Source organism: Polistes fuscatus, unplaced genomic scaffold (genome assembly GCF_010416935.1).
Source record: "Polistes fuscatus isolate 324 unplaced genomic scaffold, CU_Pfus_HIC Scaffold95, whole genome shotgun sequence".
In the NCBI taxonomy this organism is placed as follows: Eukaryota; Metazoa; Arthropoda; class Insecta; order Hymenoptera; family Vespidae; genus Polistes; species Polistes fuscatus.
In genome coordinates this window covers 48,920-69,539 of record NW_025113179.1, presented here as the reverse complement: position 1 = coordinate 69,539, position 20,620 = coordinate 48,920, and the positions used below count along the sequence as shown (strand labels likewise).

At 33.1% G+C, this 20,620-nt stretch overlaps 2 protein-coding genes across 2 annotated transcripts; both read left to right on the top strand.

The window, feature by feature from the left end:
- Nucleotides 1-2,054: 2,054 nt before the first annotated feature.
- LOC122525851 (fatty acid synthase-like) lies at nt 2,055-9,760 on the top strand. Its single transcript, XM_043648837.1, is given in 16 exon segments — nt 2,055-2,202; nt 2,289-2,542; nt 2,623-2,854; nt 3,028-3,455; nt 3,541-3,834; nt 3,905-4,124; nt 4,229-4,389; nt 4,474-4,731; nt 4,733-4,792; nt 4,868-5,173; nt 5,246-5,466; nt 5,530-5,804; nt 5,870-6,253; nt 6,724-8,558; nt 8,638-9,375; nt 9,568-9,760. Coding segments are annotated over 16 exon segments (5,889 nt in total). The 3' UTR covers nt 9,643-9,760.
- Nucleotides 9,761-14,825: 5,065 nt separating this feature from the next.
- LOC122525850 lies at nt 14,826-16,736 on the top strand. The gene is given in 3 exon segments (XM_043648836.1): nt 14,826-15,024; nt 15,097-15,556; nt 16,706-16,736. Coding segments are annotated over 3 exon segments (690 nt in total).
- Nucleotides 16,737-20,620: the final 3,884 nt, after the last annotated feature.

The following is a 20,620-nucleotide window of genomic DNA, read 5'->3' as shown; positions in this document are numbered from 1 at the left end:
ACCGACAAATTTCATGGTGTCGTTTCTCCAGACGCTCCGAACAAAAACACTCCCATCTACATTTTTCCCAACGCGCCAAAAGAAGTATAACTTCAAAAAAAAATATTATACGTAAGTGTATAGCTATTTACGTCTTTTCTACGGATTTATAAGGTCTTGAAAAAATGTTAAAATAAAGGAAGATTTTGTTAAATTTTAATAGAGGTTATAATTAAAACCTTTTAATTGTATTATTTGCGATTTATTTCTCTTCAATATATAATAAAATTTTTTAATTCCCAAGTAGAATATTCACAAACTTTGGTCATCTATTATAAATGTTCAATGAGTATTATAAAAAGAGTTATATTAAAGGGGAATATATTTTCTTTTACGTCGGTATTACGGATTTATAGGATCTTTAAAAAATTTTTCCACCTTGTCACTGTTCCAAGTTCCATGATTAGAAAGATCAAAAAAGGTCGAATGATTTCCTTATACATTGCATGCAAATTTAATTTGTCTAGACAAAAACATTATTAATTCACACGTCATCGCTATTTTATTTATAACATATTTTCAAAGGAAAAGTACAATAACAATGCATCCATATGCAAAAGCATTTAAATTTTGAAGCAAATTTTAAACTTAACCATTTTAATTACAGTCATCCGTAAGGATATATAAGTAGCAGCTTTTAAATAAAAGTACAATGAAAATGCTTCATAAGTAAAAGCATTTTATTTCCTAATTCAATGGCATAAATAAATCTTTAAGTATAATTTAACAGTGCGGTTAAACCAAGAAAATTTTAAATAACAATTTTTTCGAGTCACAAAGAGTACTTGTGTTTAAATAGTTTTATCTTGTTCATTTTATGAGATTTCCATTAAACAATAGTTATTCTTACTCTTTGAGAATCTCATACGTATCCTGAATCGTTCTACTGCAACCTTCTTCTTACCATCTAAGTTAAGTATTTTTAAAGTTCCTTATGCGTGCAATATTACAAACTGGAAATATTTTTATAAGTATTGCTATTTTATTAGAATAATGACCCGTATAATGCTTTAAAAAGAATAATAATTAAAATGTTGAATAGAAAATTTTACTTGTAATTAAATTTTTTTAAATGTTATACATTGTTAATATTCTGTAATATTAAATACTTTGATCTTGCATTAAGAATGCTCGAGAAGTATTTCTAAAGAACTATATTAGTTAGAAGTATATTGCTATTTACGTCTGTTCTACGGATTTATTAAATCTTGAAAAAATTTTCAAGTCATGCTATTAATAAATGTTCTTTAGAATATAATAAAAAAGGTATCTTGAATCGTTTACCCTATAGATCATACGGATTTAAATTTCTTATATAAAAACAATTAGAAGTCAAAGGTCATCGGATTCCGTGGGAAAGATTTCTTTTAAATGAAAGTACAATGACAATATTTCATACGTAAAAGCATTTAATTTGCTAATTCAATGGCATAAATAAATATTTAAGCATACTTTAACAGTGCAGTTAAACCAAAGAAACTTTTAAATAAAAATCTCTCAAGTTACAAAGAGTACTTGTGTTGAAATAGTTTTATCTTGTTCATTCTATGAGATTTTCATTAACAAATAGTTATTCTTACTCTTTAAAAATCTCATAGGTATCTTGAATCGTTCTAATGCAACCTTCTTCTTACCATCTAATTTAATTTTTGTTAAAATCTAGGAAAAAATTTTCAAATCAAGCTAGTAATAAATGTTCTTTATAATATAATGAAATAGTTATCTCGAATCGTTTACCTTATAGATCATACGAAAATGTCTTTTTTATATAAAAAAAAATTATAAATCAAAAGTCATCGGAAGCCTTAGGAAAGATTTCTTTTATACAACACGGCATTGACAATTCAGCATAATGCATAGTAAACGCATTTAAATTTCATAACTAAATCGCATAATTAACAATTTAAATTAGACTTATTCGATTGGCTATATAAGCAGCGATTTCAATGAATAGCTTTATTTGCCATATGAATTAGCTGTTGATTGTGTTGCTCGTGCTGATACATATTGCAAATATGAATTTAGAAGGCTTGGACGATAGTGCAGTGGTCATCTCTGGAATATCAGGAAAATTTCCAAAGAGTGACAATATTAATGATTTAAGGGAAAATCTATTAAATGGAGAAGATTGCGTATCTGAGACTTGTGAAAGATGGAAATTTGGTAAAAATATGTTCAATTATATTTCATACAGAACTAAAATGTTATAATGTGCGTTATTTTTGATTCAATAAATTATTATTTTTTAGGTCATTCGTCTAAAGTACCATCGCGTTTAGGAAGAGTTTCTAATTTATCTAAATTTGATAACTTTTTTTTTGGAATTAATGCATTACAGACTCAAGTAATGGCGCCAGAATTAAGAATGGCAATGGAAGTTACATTTGAAGCGGTCATTGATGCTGGAATTAATCCTGTAGAGCTACGGAACAAAAAAACCAATGTTTACGGGCTATTGAGTTTATTTGAGGGTGATAGTTATCTCATGGACCAAATAGGTCAGGTAAGTAATTAGATTAATCTAATATCTTCCATGTAAAGGTAAAATTATTCGATGTGCAATTATTTCTATATTCATTTTAGTCAAATGGATATAGTCTACTTGGGTTTTGCCGTGGTTTGCTACCAAACCGGATCTCGTTTTGCATGGGTTTTATTGGCTCAAGCTGCACTATCGATTCAACCAGCACATCAAGTTCATTAGCAATTCAAAAAGCGTACGAAGCTATAAAAGCTGGAGATTGCGATTACGCGATTGTTAGTGGTGGTATATTAAGCTTACTTCCCCAAACATCTAACCAACTGTATGATTTAGGTAAAATAAGAGTATACTAGATATAACTAATTCCTGTTCTTGCATGTAAAAACATAAAGGCAATTTTTCTTATATTTTTTACATTTCAATGATAATAAAAAGTCTTAGAACAACAAGTTGAATTTTTAGGTAATTTATAAATAATTTTTTGTTTTGTGCATTCCATTATTTAGGTTTGTTGTCAGCGGACGGGGTAAATAGATCTTTTGATAAAAAAGCGTCAGGATTTTCGAGAAGCGACTCTATAGGAACAATTTTCCTTCAAAGAGCAAAAAATGCAAAGCGAGTTTATGCCGAGGTCGTTAATCTTTGTGTTATGCACACTGATGCAATCCCGAGAAACACTTGTCTATTTCCCACAGCTGAATCTCAGGTTCAAATAATGAAACAGACATTGAAACACTGCGGTCTAAAACCAAGCGACGTAACTTACATCGAGGCTGATGGTACAGCAATCAAATCAATGGATCTCGAAGAATTAAAGGCAATAGATCTTGTTTATGGTCAAGATCGAAGTCTTTCTAATCCTCTTTTAATAGGATCTGTTAAGTCAAACATTGGTAACGCTTATAATAATAATGCAATAAATTCGATAATCAAGGTAAATTTACTGAAAAGACAAAATTAAATATAAAACAACGCTAATTTGGTTTAATATTTCACATTTGTTTATTTTTTATTTCTAGGTACTAATTGCTATGGAGACTGAAGTTATACCTCCGAATCTTCATTATTCTGAGCCTCCAGAAGAGGCCCAATGCCTTCAGGATGGACGCGTAAAAGTAATTACAGAACCAACACCTTGGATGGGTTGTTACGCTGCAGTTAACACAGCCGCTTTAAACGGTTCCTTCTCTCACATTATCCTAAAACGTCATTCAAAAAAGAAGCAAAGGAGAAAACTTTCACCATATAATATGCCACGACTTTTTGTAGCTTCTTGTCGAACTCAGGAAATGATATCGTCGATCTTTGATATTGTAAGATATTTATTTTACGACCGAACTGATTAGGCAAAATGATCGTGAATTAAATTCTATTTCTGTTTAGTTAAATTCGAGAAGAGGAGATGAAGAATTGGCTCAATTAATTACTGATATTACTGAGAAACCATTTTCCAATTCTCTGTATTCTGGGTATACAGTAATTCCAGATTTTGAAGCAGCTGATTCAGAGCAATCGATAGAAATGGTTCAAGCTAATTTTTCAGTTCAATCTCGAGAGATCTGGTTCGTTTTTTCGGGGATGGGATCACAATGGACCGGAATGGGTACTACAAATTTTATATTTAAATAATTAAAAAAATGTTACATCTCTCTCTCTCTCTCTCTCTCTCTCTCTCTCGTATATATTAAATGTAAAATTCTCTTTTAGGTGAATCACTAATGAAAATTCCAATCTTTGCCGAAGCAATAAAAAAATGTGATGTAGTTTTAAGACCTCGAGGTTACGATATTGTGCATATTATATGCGATAAAAATCCAACAATATACGATAATATTATAAATTGCTTTCTGGGAATAGCAGCAATACAAGTAATAATATATCTAATGTTTCCCCTTCAGCAGTGTTTATTTTTTCTTTTTTTAAATGAATAATTTCGAATAATTGTTACGTAGATTGGTCTGGTAGATACTCTATATGCTGTTGGTGTTAAACCGAATTACATGATCGGGCATTCTGTTGGTGAGCTGGGTTGTTCTTACGCAGATGGTTGCTTTACTGCTGAGGAAATGATTTTAAGCGCTCTTTCACGTGGTTTGGCTTCAGTAGAAAGTGATTTGATACACGGAACGATGGCCGCAGTTGGTCTCGGTTACAAACAGTTGAGACATTTCTGTCCTGAAAACATTGATATTGCTTGTCATAATGGACCTTGACAGTTCTACCATAAGTGGACCTACCGAGTCCATAAAAGCTTTTGTAAAAGAATTACAGGTAATGCTTAGGAGATATTTTTTGATAAACATTAAAAATATTAAAATTTTGAAACTATACCTATTTTTTCTTTAGAGTAAAGGTATATTTGCTAAAACCGTGCCGACTAGTAATATTGCTTTTCATAGTCGGTACATTTCTCCAGCTGGTCCAAAGTTGTTAGAATATTTAAAAAAAGTAATCTCTCATCCAAAAAATCGCAGTAAACGTTGGCTATGCACGTCTATTCCGAAAAATGAGTGGCATTTAATGAAAGCTCACCTTTCTTCACCAGAATATCATACGAATAATCTCCTTTCTCCTGTCTTATTCGAAGAAATATTAACAATTGTACCAAAAAACGCTATAACGATTGAAGTTTCTCCCCATGGACTTTTACAGGTTTATTTGTTGAAATAAATATTTTAATACAGTTTTTTTAAATTAAATAACCTAATACTTTTCATTTATTAGGCAATTCTAAGAAAATCATTGGACAGTGGTTGCATTAATTTATCATTAGCAAAACGAGGCCATAAGGACAATGCAACTTTTATTTTATCCACATTAGGAAAGCTTTATAATCTTGGATTTCCAATTACGCCAGGAAAGCTCTATCCGAGAGTTCCTTATCCTGTTTCCAGAGAAACCCCATCTATTTCTCCTCTTGTTCGATGGGAACACAGTTCTGATTGGTAAGTACAAAATAGACTTTTTTCAAATGGATTCTATAAACAATTATTGTGTATGTTTGACAGGCACGTGGAAAGTGGTAAATTTTGGGAAACTCAACAAATAGAAGAACTGGTAGATTTGGAATCAGATAAATACAAGTTTTTACGAAATTTTAAAATAAACGGCAATGTTATCATTTCTTCAGCTGTCTATTTAAAGTTGGTTGTGAATATGTACTCGAATTTAATACCTAATAAGGCTAATAACTCTTTTATACTCGAGAACATTATTATTTACAATAAATTACTAGAAGTACCTAGAAATGGCAAAATTCATTTAATTATTATGATATTTAGAGGTATAAATAGCAATCCTATAAATATAATATTTTAAAACAATATTTAAAATAATGTAAATTTTCAGGTTCAGGAAAATTTGAAGTAAAAACTAAAGATGAAATTATGATAGCTTCTGGAACTATTCGCTTAGCAGAAACACAGAAGGAAGATATTCCAGAAATCATTTTACTAAAAGAAGAAACGAAAATTTTAGACGAAGAAAATATTTACTCTAATCTACTTTTACATGGTTACCAGTATGAAGAATCTTACAATATTATTAGCGGACTTTCTACATCGTGTTCCAATGGAACGCTTAAATGGAGCAGAGACTGGAGGTTATTACTAGAAGGATTAGTTCAAGTCCATATTATCAGCAGTAGGAATAAAAATATGTTGGTACCGAGTAGGATACAGAAACTCGTAATCGACATGGAACAATTAACAGAAAAAATGAAAGAAAACTATGGTAAGAATTTGAAACCTAATATTAACTTACTCGTGATTACTAAGATACAATATAGACTAAAAAACTCTTCAAATTCTTTACCACGTAAATAAAAACTGAAATAAATGTGTAGAATCTTAAGAGCATTTTTTGACTAAAAATAAATAAATTTTAATTTTCTTTATTTACAATCAAAGAATAAAAAATTAAAATTATTATTATTTATTAAATTATGCTTTGATAATACATTATTTATGACTGTATCTTTAAAAATAATAATCTGCAGCAATTTTTTAACGTATAAGTACTAAAATTTACAATTAGGAAATGTTACAATTATAATATGCTCGTACATCAAACTTGTTATATTATTAAAAAACATTTTAATGATCACTTATTTAAATATCGTGTTTATAAATGTTTTGACAAAAAATAATGTAATGTATCATAGTTTAACAAACTATATGAACTATACTGATTTTTTTTCGTAGCTTTACCGATGAAGTTTGAAAAACGGGCAAACGTAATTGCTTGCCCCGGAATTGCTATGAGTGGAATCCAATTTAAAGAAATAAAATTTAAAAACAGGAATTGGAAAATTGTCGCGGATGAACTTCGGTTTATCCAGAATATCAATAAAACAAAGATGGATATCGACGACGTATTAAACGCAGTACTAGGATTAATTTCCAAAAATATTAGCATGAACAGTGAAGAAAAGATATTGTTAACGAATGAGTCAAAAAAGAAAAATGAGAATATTTTGGATTTTCTCGAAAATATCATAAAAAGGACGAGGACAAATTTCAATATAAAATTAACTGCTAGAGAGTTGCTTTATAAGACAATTCATGAAAATTATATTTTAACGATTATAAATAACGCGCATTATACCGATGTAAGAAGATTTATTAGTACTCTCGGTAAAGAATCATTTTTATTGACAATCATTGAAACAAAAGAGGAAGATAATGCGATTTCTGTATTAACAAGTGTGGGATTAAACATCGTCATGAAAATAAAAATTGCTCTCTGTCGTACAGCTCTTCTTTTACATAAAGAAAGAAATTTAGGAAAAACTGTTGTCGTTAATAACCACGAAAACTGTTTAGATCGGTTAAAAATCTGCTTACAAGACACAAAATATGACAATGTTATATTTGTGGTAAACACTATTATCGATAATGATATATTTGAGATACTTCGAGATATAAAAGGAGAACCTGCGTATAAAAAACTTCAAATTTTTGATCTACAAGATGCTAAGGCACCGAAATTCTCACTTCAAACTGAATTCTATGAATCACAAATAAAACTTAATCTTCGTGAAAATGTATTAGCCCCAAACGGGGTATGGGGCACATACAGATGGATGCCATTGCGAATAAAATCTACTTCTTCTATGCGTTGGCAAGCGAAAATTAATAAATCAGGCTCATTAGTATGGATGGAAAAATTATCATTGATTAAAGAAAAAAATAATAGGATGGTAAAGGTAAAATGTTCTGCATTTGACTTAGGTGCATACGAATATTGGTTAAAAAATGATGTCAGCCTAGAATCACAGATATCTATTACAGAATATTCAGGGACAGATGAGAAAGGTCGTAGAGTAATGGGACTAGTTGATAATTTCACTATAAGTAATGAAATTTCAGCCGATCCAGATTTTACTTGGATTATTCCAGACAGTTGGAGCTTCGAAGATGCTTCAACAATTCCCCAAGCCTATTTGGCAGCTTTCTGCATTTTGCATTCGGATACTTGGAGGTTTAAACGAATTAAAACTGTATTAGTACATTATGGTGCTAGCGACGTAGGACAGGCTCTCATAAATTTATCCTTATCTTATAATTTTGATGTTTACACTACTTACGAAACGGAAGCAGAAAAACGAGTTATCGAGTCGATGCGACCACGTTTACCAAAGTCTAATATTATCAAAGTTGAAGAATATACAATTAATATTATGAATATTACGAAAGGCAAAGGTTTTGATTTTGTAGTTGCAAACAATTCCATCTTAGACGATATGGAAAGTTGTTTGGACATTGTTAAAAATATAAAACATTTGGTAATGATTTACAATTTTAAAGAGCCTAATTACAATCCATTACCACTATCTAATTTAATACGGTTCATAAGTGTATATAGTTACTGTTTACAAGACCTTATTAAGTTACCACAAAAAAGAAGGAGAGAATTAGCGGAATTGATGAGAAAAGCTCTACAAACGGGTATAATAAAACCAATTATATCACGAAGAATTATGATTCAGGGAGCAACAGAAGAAAGAAAAATTAAGGCTTGTGAACGTTACGGAAAGGTAATTAATTATGTATAAACTTTATGAAATAATACGTTCGATTTGTTGACAAGTATGATACGAATGTATTTTTTTACAGGTTTTGGTCAACTTGCAAGAAGAAAAAGAATTCTCTAACTTTATTCCTCAACTTTTCTTTCATAGCGATAATTGCTACCTCGTTATCGACGGTTTTAATATCTTTGGAAAAGTACTGATCGAATGGATGATCGAGCAGGGAGCTAGAAAATTTATCATTGTTTCTAATATGTCAAAACAAAGTAACGAAAATTTGGTCCTTAAATGGCACGAATATGGAGCAACGATCATTGTTCGACAAGAGGATGACTTAAACAATGCCACAAGCTTTGACAAAATATTTAAAGAAGCTTTAACTATAGGTCAACTCGATGGTATATTCGATTTACAGAGAACGAAGATAGATTCGTCAATTTCTTCGTTAAAGTATTTTAAAGTTACTGAAATACTCGATACATATAGCAGAAAGCACTGTCAATCATACGTAAAATTCTTCATTTTCTCCTCGCTCGACTTAGACGAAGATAGCTTAAGAGACACTAAAGTGGAAAAATTATGCAAAAAAAGAAAAGAATCTTCCCTTCATGGTTTATTTATATTATTGCCTAATTTTGTGGGAAATACACAAGCTGAGACCAAATTCAAAAATTTATATTACACAAAGATGTCATGGTTCTTAAAACGACTAAATGCTTTACTTTGCACAGACTCTTCAGTTATCGCTGTTCGCCAAATATTAATAGATAATTCCCCAAATGACAACGAGAAAAATATCTTCGTTGGGGAGACCGACAACGAGGTAATTAATTTTATTTTTATGTCAATAATGACATTATCTATTTTTTGTTTCGATCAACTCTCTTACCATAGTATAATTATTATAATTTTCACTGGTATTATAATTATAATTATTATATATATATATATTACTATTATTTTTATATGCAAGTTTTATATCTCATTAATTATGACTGTGTTTAAAATTATTTAGCAACGAATTGATGAAGGGAATCCACAAGAAAAGGAAAAACGGGAATTTGAACAATATCTTTATAACTATGATTAAAAATTCTGTAAAATTGTAAAAGAGGTATGTAAGTTTCGTTGAGTATAGGGTTACCTACTTTTAATCAGTCTCTTCTCTTTCTCGTTGTTTCTTCTTTATATATGCAAATTTTGTAACTTAGTTTGGAAAAAGATAATAATAATATCGTATATGAAACGAAATATGAAATGAAATGTATCGAAATATGAAAGGTTAAAAGTGTACATTAAAGAATAAAATTAGTATTAGTATATAGTAAAATTACATTGTTTCTCGACGTTTATGGCTCTTTTCGCCTCTTTTCGACTTAAGTTATTCACTTGTTTTACGAAACACATTTTCCACCAACGTATACGTATATACACATAGTTTTGTCCAAAAACACAAGAGTTTTCAGCGACTGGATTACTCTCGAAATGCAGAAGGGACAATTTAGTCATGCGACATAAGGCTATGAAGGGATGTCCTTAAATAATAATCTAAAACAGCTAGACATAGCGATAAGGAAGCATCGCAGTTCAGTGATAAAAACAAAGGAGCACCGCGATTCTTTTGTAAGGGCGCCTTCGTTCTTCTAGCGCGCGTTCTCCCACCACTTCTATTAGGCCAATCATATGCATCGACAGCTACGGTATTTGTCTATTCGGCAAATGGCCTGCACTTTGCATCGCCTTTTTCTATAAAAGCTGTGTGTTCTCGCGCTTCGTCATATTCTACCACGATAACTGCGAGCCGTCACTTCGAAGAGAGCTACATTTCTGTGCAACGAAGATATCAGCGAAGCACTACAAGCCACAAAGGAAGAAGGCACACGTGGTCAGAATTCTATTCTGCTTTGATATATCATCACCTTTGATAGCTGCCGATAAGCAAGCTAACTCAACATTCATCGAAATCTGTATACTTTAACCAGGGTTTTTATGCCGAAAGACTCTTCCCTGACGAGCCAAATAATGTATACTTTTCAGTACTGACTGGGCTCAAAAAATATATTTTAATTGATTTCACCTATCCTCATTCCTAACAAATAAACGATTTCCAACATTCACCTTTGAAGGCATTTTTCCACGACAAGAAAAACCATTGGAGTACCGATTCAAGGCGTCTGTCGATCAGAAAGGTTATTTGATCATTCTCAAGCTTTCTTGAAACTTTAATATTGTTTCGTCCAAAGTCATTTTTTTTATCCTCTACGCTCGATATTTTCCTCATCAAATAGTCACGTAATCAAGGAAAGGTTTATTATTACCACAAAAAAACCAAATAAAAAAACACGGAAGTATGTATTTATGTACGCACGGAAGAAGTTATACTCCTATGGAATAGCAAAATATAATAACAAATATTTATATTTAAAAAAATTTAAAAACACTCTGTATTTTCAATGTTAATATAAATAGTATAGAAAATTAAAGGTTTTAATTAAGCAGATAGCAGACATATTTAAAATGAAAAATACTCATATTTAAAATATAATTTTATAAATCGTTAAAAACACGCACGTGTCTGAAATTCTCATATCTAAATACGCACTTGTTTTAAATTAAAATTTTTCTAAGGTTACTAAAATTTTTCTTAGGTTTGGAAATCCGCCTAGTTAATAACTAGCTGGTCAAAATCCCAGACTAAATAGGAGGATTCGAGCGTGAGGCTAGAAACCTACCCTCGTTAAAAAAGAATAAAGCGATCTTAGAAGAATTAAAAATGTAGTCTCGTATAGGACAGAAAATAATGATGACGACATAGTAAGGAGAAAAAGAAATACGAAAGAAATAGAAAATAAAAACGTTTAGAATAGGATGCTGGAATGTAACTTCCATAGACATTAAAGACCAGGAAGTACTGGGAGAAATAGAAAAACACAGACTAGATATCTGTGCTTTTCCCAAAACCAAAAAAAAAGGCAAGTGAAACATCAAATATGGAAAGTACATCTTGTTTCATAGCAAAAAAAACAAAAATGAAAATGCCAACTCAAGAGTAAGCCTACTGGTACTCGAGAAAGTCGAAAATAACGTATTAGAGACTGTTTGGGAACGAGCTTTCCCAACGGAAGGCGCCACACGATAGTTATCGCGCGATGAAGAAACGCCACGTACCCCAGCGACTGTTGAAGACTCTCCGTAACGCCGGCTTCTCCGGCAGCCATTACAATCGAAGTTTTCTTACGCGTACAATGTGCTCACCGGAAAGGGATTATTACAATCTCTCGAAGCCTTGCTCAGGGGATAAATACAATCCAGAACCTCTCTAAAAACCGACTCACTCTACTAAAAACCGACTTCTCACACGTCTCACTTACAGTAACACGTGACAACCACCTGTTTGTAGTTGAAATATTTAAAATTAAACCTGTCTATTGTAAAGTGCTCGGCGTCCATCTCACTTTTTTTTATTTTCCTCAACAGAGTCCAAATATATCAGCGACAGGATACTACAGGTAACGCTACAGTTCCAAAAGAAGATACCGACACATATAATTAGTGCATATGCTCCAGATTTTACCAAAACACAAAAAAAGAAAAAGGAATTCCATGAACCGATGCAAGCGCACCTAGACAACATACCTAGGAAAAATGTGACTGTAATACTTGGTAACTTCAATGCAAGGATCGGTAATATGATAGTCAATGGGATAAAAAAACTGTTTTAATGAGAATACCACCAATGGCAATGGGGACAGTCTAACTAACTTCTGTGTCAGGAACGAGCTACCCATTTACAACACGTTCTACCCCCATAAACCGCAACACAAAATAACCTACAAAAACACGAGAGGACAGAAATTGATATAGACTACATATTAACCCTTTATGAGCCAGTGTTACTTTTAGGTGACATGATAATTTTTCGGCATTCTTCCAAATAATTTTAGTTTTTTTTAACGTGATGGCATAAAAATCTTAAATCTATAATGTTTCCGAGACAACTAATACAAATATTAATGATTGTTGCTAATACCATCAACCTGAAATAACAAAATAAATATTGTATAAGCTATCTGCAATAGAAGCAAGCTAAACATTTTTTTGTTGTAGAGACATTTCTCTTTATTTAGGATAAAGCTTGTGTGTTCTGTCAAATGTCAGAACAAGTTGTGGAATTTGTTGCAGCGAATAATTTCTAACCATGTTTATCAGTTTTATTGCGGAAGAGCTATAAAGATACAAGAGGGATAGATTTTTACGGAAAAAAAGCCCCAGAAATAAATATAAATCGTTGAAATTTAAAACTAATATTGCATTTTATTTATGTCAGGAGCACAATGGAATTCATAAGAAAAGAGAGTTTTCTGTTTCTATCAATGTAGATAAACAATTAAATAAAAATATAAAAAGAAGACCAAATACAGTACAAACAATACAAAACGTACGAAAAGACGAAGTAGTACATTGGTCAATTTTTTACGGACAACAGAAGACGCTGCAAAAATCCTGGATGTAAGGGAATTCCGAAAATGAAATGATTAAATGCAATGTACATTTACGTTTAACGACAGATGAAAAATACTTCGTAGAATTTCACGTTAATATTTTTCTACGCAGAATAAGCTAGTCAAAAAGAACCAAATTTCCATGTTTTTTGGTGGAGTCCTGATTCTTTAATCTGTGGGAACCAGACCGTTATCCATTTCCACATTTGCATGATTTCGCGCATAGTTTAAATAGTTGCACGATATTTAGAGTTATCGATTTAGAACGCGCATATCATCAGATTCCAGTAGCTCCGGAGGATAGCCCAAACACAGCCGTCATCACGCCGTTTGGCCTTTTGAATTTAACTTTATGCTCTTCGGACTCTTGAATGCAGCACAGACTTTTCAGCGTTTTATGGAGAGCGCGTTGAGAGGATTGGATTTTAACTACTGCTACATCGACGATATCTTGGTAGCGTCGTCAACGCCGGAGGAGCATACAGGGCATCTTCGCGCGTTATTCGAGAGATTACCCGATTTCGGCCTCTCTGTCAACGTATTCAAATGCACCTTCGGTGCCCGCGAGGTCCAGTACCTCGGTTACAAAATCAACGCGCAAGGTACACGTCCAGTGGAGGAGCGTGTGTATGCCATCCAACAGTATCCAAGACCCGAGGACATCAGCTACCTACGAAGATTCCTGGGAATTGTTAACTTTTATCGTCGTTTTATTCCGCACGCCGCATCGGTGCAGGCACCACTTCACGCCTATCTGGTAGGCGCCAGGAAGAGGGACAGGCGACTTATCGAATGGGCTCCGGACGCAGAGCGCGCGTTCGATGCGTGCCAACGACAACTCGCTGAAGCATCACTATTTGCACATCCTATTGCAGATGCACCGCTGATCCTGCAGACGGACGCCTCCGAAAACGCTATAGGGGCAGTCTTGCAGCAACGGAGTGGGTATCAATTTCAACCTTAAGGTTTCTTCTCGAAAAAGCTCTCGAAAACGCAGACAAGATATTCGACTTACGAAAGAGAGCTACAGGCTATTTATAGCAGCCTCAAATTCTTCCAATTCTTGGTCGAAGGACGACACCTAATAATAAAGACTGATCATTAACCATTAATTTTCGCATTTAGACAGAAGGCGAGCAAGACGTCACCACGACAACCACGACATTTGGACTATATTGGGCAGTTAACCACCAATATTATCCATGTCGCAGGCGACGAGAATACAGTCGCGGACGCGCTCTCCAGAGTAGAGGAAATTAGCATGCCTGTCGTTGTTCACACACAGGACTTGGCAGAACATCAAGCGAGAGACGAGGAACTCGCTGCCCTGATTGATCCTGGAGCAACAACGTCTCTCGTTCTACGAAAGTAACGCGTCGGTAACACCGAGACAGACATTTACTGCGACGTCTCTGGAACGGATGTCCGACCATACGTTCCGCAGACGCTGCGAAAACGCATCTTTGATACTTCGCTCAACCTGGCACATTTCAGCGCACGTTCTACTAAGAGGTAAATAGCGCAACGGTTCGTCTGGCCCGGCATGAACAGCGATATTACCCGTTGGGTACGCTCCTGTCTGCTGTGCCAACGCAGCAAGATTCAACGACACACGAAGACCGCTCCGAAACGAATTGCAATACCAGACACACGTTTCCATTATGTCCATATTGATATCGTTGGACAACTGCCATTATCGAGAGGTTACCGCTACTGCCTTACGATGATTGATCGGTACACCAGGTGGCCGGAAGCCATCCCCATAGCCGATATGTCAGCCGATAGCGTCACGAAGGCATTCCTCAGCGGTTGGGTCGCTCGCTTCAGAGCACCCGCCATCGTGACCACAGACCGAGGTTCGCATTTCGAATCTACCTTTTTTCAAGCTTTGACGAAACTTTTAGGTTGCCAACGTACTCGGACAGCCGCGTATCATCCTGCCTTCAATGGGATGATATAGTGATTGCACCGTTCGCTCAAAGCTGCAATCATGTGCTACGGTACACAAGACTGGGTCGACGTTCTTCCCGTCGTCTTGCTAGGCCTACGCACCAGCTTCAAGGAAGACCTTCGAGCAACAGCAGCAGAGCTCGTTTACGGGACGACGCTAAGGCTTCCTGGCGAATACTTCTTCAGTGATGAACTTGCTAACGGTCCGCAGATATTCCTCGAGCCTCTTCGGGAGAAAATGCGTCGAGTTCGGTCAGCACCAGCTGCGCATCACTCCAAGGATAGGGCGTTTTCGCATAAGACTCTGCATTCCTGCACCCACGTGTTTGTCAGGGTCGGTGGTTCTTCAGAACGGCTTTGTCAACCCTACGAGGGCCCGTTCGAAGTGTTGGAAAGGATATCGGATAGCGTTTTCCGCGTCAACGTTAATGGAAAACCGTCGACAGAGCGACACAAACCAGCTTTCTTCGAGGCCACTGAGCAAACGGACATCCCCCCGACCATGGAGGGCAACAACGACAGCCAATCTCCGATCTCGAACCTACCTAAAACGTACTTTTCTAGGAAGAAGATACGTTTCACGACTTCGGTTAGCCTAAGTCGCTCGGGGGGAGTACTGTAACGGCCTGCTGTCGATAAGCAGATTTCTACTTTATCATATACGACGATTAGCACCGCTATCCTCACCGCTCATTCTTTTGCCAAGCTACTTTAGCGCTGGCACTCTATCACAGCTAACAACGTTTCTATGAGAAACGTTAATGCTTCCATAGTTACAAAGACTTTCTTCTTCCGTTATGATAAATGAAGAAATGAATTAAAAAGTTACACGGGCTCGATCAACAACGAATTCTCGTTATCTGCTCTTTAGTTCTGTAATAGTTTATGAATAAAATAAATGTTACATATAAATAGTCGTTACTATCAGTGTTTGAACTAATAGAATTTAAGTTTCTGGTTCCTTCCGCTACATCGTCAATCACCTTGGGACCATGTTACGACTACCGCAGAAAGCAGCTATACTAACCTGCGACTATTCTATTAACGGAGTAGCATTAAAAAGTTAGTATAAAACTTTAACAGCTGAAAAAAACTAATGAGTGCTTTTATTTGCTAGTTATTTGCTAGTTCAAAATCCATAATTGCTAACTTTTTTAAAATAATTATTTAATTAGTTATTTATAATTAAATATGTGAAAACTTTTTTTTTTATTTCTAAATAAAGCAACGTAATTTTCTCAACAGCTGAACCAAATGAATATATGCATTTAACTACTAGCTATTTGCTAATTGAAAAACCTTAATTGCTTACATTTTTAATTAATTATATAATTAGTCATCGGTAATTGATAATGTGGAAAAATATTTTCTCATTTCTAAGAAAAGTAATAAAGTTTTTTAGTGTTTTTTTTTTCTCTAAATTGCTCGCCTTTTGTTTGTCCGGCTCCTCAACTTTATTTTATTAAATATTTTTTAGAAATGTAAAATAACAATGCATCATATATTGAAACATTTAAAGTGCTAAATAAATATTTCCAATAAATGTATTTCCGCAATTTAAAAGAAAAACATATTTAATAAATATATTTATAGTTACCTAATGTACTTTGGTAAAATAATTTTATTTTGTTCATTTTTTGAATTTTCTATAAACTGACTGTTATTGTTACTCTTCAAAATTCTCATAAATTTTCTAAACAGTACTACTGCATCATTGTTCTATACATTCTAATTGAATGCTTGTTAATTGTACTTTAGATTGCAATACTTAAAACTGGAGATTTGTTTTCTAAGTTTAACTATTTGATTAAACTAATGATTTTGTTAAATTTTAATAGAGGTTATAATTAAATTTCATAACTCTATCTGTGCTATCACTAAAACCTTTAGGCTGTTCAATGTATACCTCTGAGATTACATCTCCATACAAGAAGGCTGAATCTACGTCTACTACTTCAATTGTCAATCCATTAATGCAACAGAAAGATAACAAAAACTTTATAGCCTGATTGCTCGCTACAGGAGCATAAATATCATCAATTGCATTTTTCTGTTTAAACCCTCATGCAACCAATCTTGCCCTAAATCTACCATTCACCTTTTTAGTATATACCCATTTGGTATCAATATTATTCTTACTAGTTTTCCTATTTACTAAAACCCAGGTTTTGTTTTCATTTATATTCTTAATTTCGTCTTTCATCGCTACTTCCCATTTCTCATGTTCCTCGCAATTTAATGCTTCCTCAAATGATTGAGGTACATTTATATCCATATAGTTTACAGAGATGCAATACGTTGTAGGATCTCCAAATCTTTTTACCTTATTTCTTGTTCTCTGTGATACACTCTCTGGGTCTCTATTGCTTTCATTTTTCCACTCATTACTTCCAATTTTCTCATTAGTGTATTCTACTTCATTATTCTTATCTTCATCACTATCTCTAAGTTCCTCCTTGGTTTGCACAGAAATAGGAGTACCATTTTCTAAATTTACAAAATTAAATTTTTCATTTTCATTCTTTTCGTTTCTGTCTTTGGTTCCATTTTCACCATAAATCAAATCATTCTCATTTTCAATTACTTCAACATGTCTTGCATCTAAAACTTTATTATCGACTAGAACCCTGTAACTATCATGATTGTACCTAACCAAAATCCCTAATTTTGATTTATCATCCCATTTTCCTTTTCTTAAAACTTCTGGGACTCTTACAAAAACCTTACTTCCGTATATTTTTAAGTGTTTAATATTTGGTTTTGTACCAAAGAAAATCTCATAAGGAGTTTTATTTTCCAGCGTATTGGCTATCGTACGATTTTTCAAATACGCTACCGTTTTCATTATTTCAGGCCAATACTTAATATTAACTTTTGCTTCTCTTGCTAAGCATCTGCCCATGTCCATTGCTGACCTATTGTACCTTTCTGCTACTCCATTGAGTTCATGAACATATGGGGGACAATTTATATCTCAATACCCTTACTTTTTACGAAATCATAAATTCTCTTATTTAATACTCTGTACCATTATCACACCTTATATTTTTTATACCTTTACCGAATTGGTTTTCTACTAAGTTTACAAATTCAATTAGACAATCAGCTGTCTAATCTTTACTTTTAATACAATATATCTTAGTACATCTACTATAATCATCAATGAAACTTACAAAATATCTTTCTCCTTTGTAACCAGGAGTCCTATGAGGCCCATTTAAGTCTGTGTGAATTACCTCTAATATTTCTTTTGACCTATTCCGCTTATTTTCAAATGGTACATTACCCATTTTGCTTTGCTTACAATTTATACATTACATAAAACCTTTTTCTATCTTATCTGGTAACCCATCGAGCATTTTATCCCTTACTAGTTTATTTAAATACCTAAAATTTATATGGCCAAGTGCTCTATGCCATTTTTCTTTACTTGTTATTTTAACAGAATTTGGGTAAACATTATCCTTATTATTCTTACGTATAAAGCTAGTCATATGATACAAACCATCAGTCTTTTCTGCTACTGCTGTTAATTTATGATAATTATTATAAATTTTTGCATATTTACCAGATGCTACTACTTTATTCTTCTCGGTTATTTTCGATATGCTTAATAAATTTCTTTTTATCCCTTCTACAAAAAATACATTTTTTAATTCAACATTTGTTTCATAGTTATACGTTTTAAACACCGTATTTACGCTTCCTATCTTAGTAGCTTTTAACTTTTTATCATTTGGGAGGATAACTTCTATTGGGTTTCTCAAATCTGTTATATCACATAGATATTTCTGATCATTTACGATATGATCTGTGCAACCACTATCAAGTAACCATTCTATAATGTTCTCATTCTCGTTTTCACTCTCACTACACGGGTTTACATTTCCTTGAACTACCTGTGTTGCCCAGGATTCGTGCGATGATTTCTGTTGTTGTTCATGACCTCTTCCTCGACCTCTGTACGTGTTGCCTCTGCGAGACCCCATTTGTCCTCTCGATGACTTCTGATATTGTCTTTGTTTGTTATGCCAGCAATCTTTTATATGATGTCCTGTTTTGCCACAGTTAAAACATTGACTTTTAGTTTTAACATTAAATGTACGCGTATTTATTTTATTTTCACTATCATTGGCATTTATCTTCTTTTCTCGAATCTTAGATTTTATTAAATCAACAGTCTTTTGATCTTCTGGCACCAAATCAATAAAATCTCCAATATGTGCATAACTAGATGGAAGTGCTTTTATAATATATCTCATTTTCTCTTCTTCTAATAATTTTCCGCCAGCCTGTTTAAACTCATTACAGGCTTTTTCAAATTCAATGAAAAATTCATCTACTGTGTGATAGTTTTCCAATGTTATTTTATCTAACTTATTCCGATTGATTATTTGCAGTGCAGTTGATTTACTTGTGTATAAAGTTTCTAATTTATTTATCATTTTAAACGTCGTCGTACACTCACTAAGATATTCTAATTGTTTATCTGATACAGAACTAATTAATATCGTTTTCGCTTTTAGATCTAACTTTTTCCAACTAGCTTCATTTTCTGTATCCAACCTTTTCCTTATTGCAGGCTTATCACATTCTTTATACTCTAATAAAGTCAAAAATCTAAATTTCCATGCACTATAATTAACTCCATCAAATATTGGAATACGAATATCATCAATTCTTGCTTGATCAGCCATTTATTCTTCCTTTTATTATCTTTAATTTTTAATTAATCTCTTTAGCCATATGTTAATTAAACACTTACTTTTATATCGTAACCACGCTCTGCTACCATGTTGATGTTAGGTGGATTAAATAAAATAGTTGTGGGTTAATAAACTCTAAAAATAACTCTTTATTATAATCCTAGATTAATTTCTTACATTCTAAGTGTTACGACTAGCCGCTTGCTCTCTACCAACTGAACGTGCACACGCATGCTGGCTACAATTGTAGCTCCCTACCATAGGCTCTCGACACACACTTATATATATATATATATGTGTGTGTATAAATTATAGTATAAAGGTACCATACTCAACAAAGCGTACTTATTTATTTTTCTCAGCGTTTGAGGTTCTATGCCAACTTTTTAATGCTCACCGCCCGGCTACTACCTGCCACAGATTTGCATTAAAAAGTTGACATAGAACCTTAACAGCTGAAAAAAATTAATAACTGCTTTTAATTGTTTGCTATTTGCTAACTAATAATCCATAATTGCTAACTTTACTAATTAATTATTTAATTTATATCTTATATATAATTTTTTTCTGTTATATATTTAAACATTATTCTTATAGAAAAACAATTTTTGTTTTATCTCTCTTATTTTGAATTTTTCAAGTTTTTAAAGTCAGATGTATTTTTAATAGATTTCTACAACGTGAACTAATATAATTTTACCAAATGAAAAGATAGAAAAATATAAAAGAGTGTATTGATTTGAATCATGTTGTACATTTAGAAGACTGTCACAAAATCGCAAACAAAAGGCTCAGAAAGTTTTAAGTATTGTATCAAAAAATTAAATATAAATAAATGTTCAAAAAAAGCAAATGCTCATGCTTGCAAATAAAGGTAATTAAAGTGTAGTATATACTATTTTTAAGATTT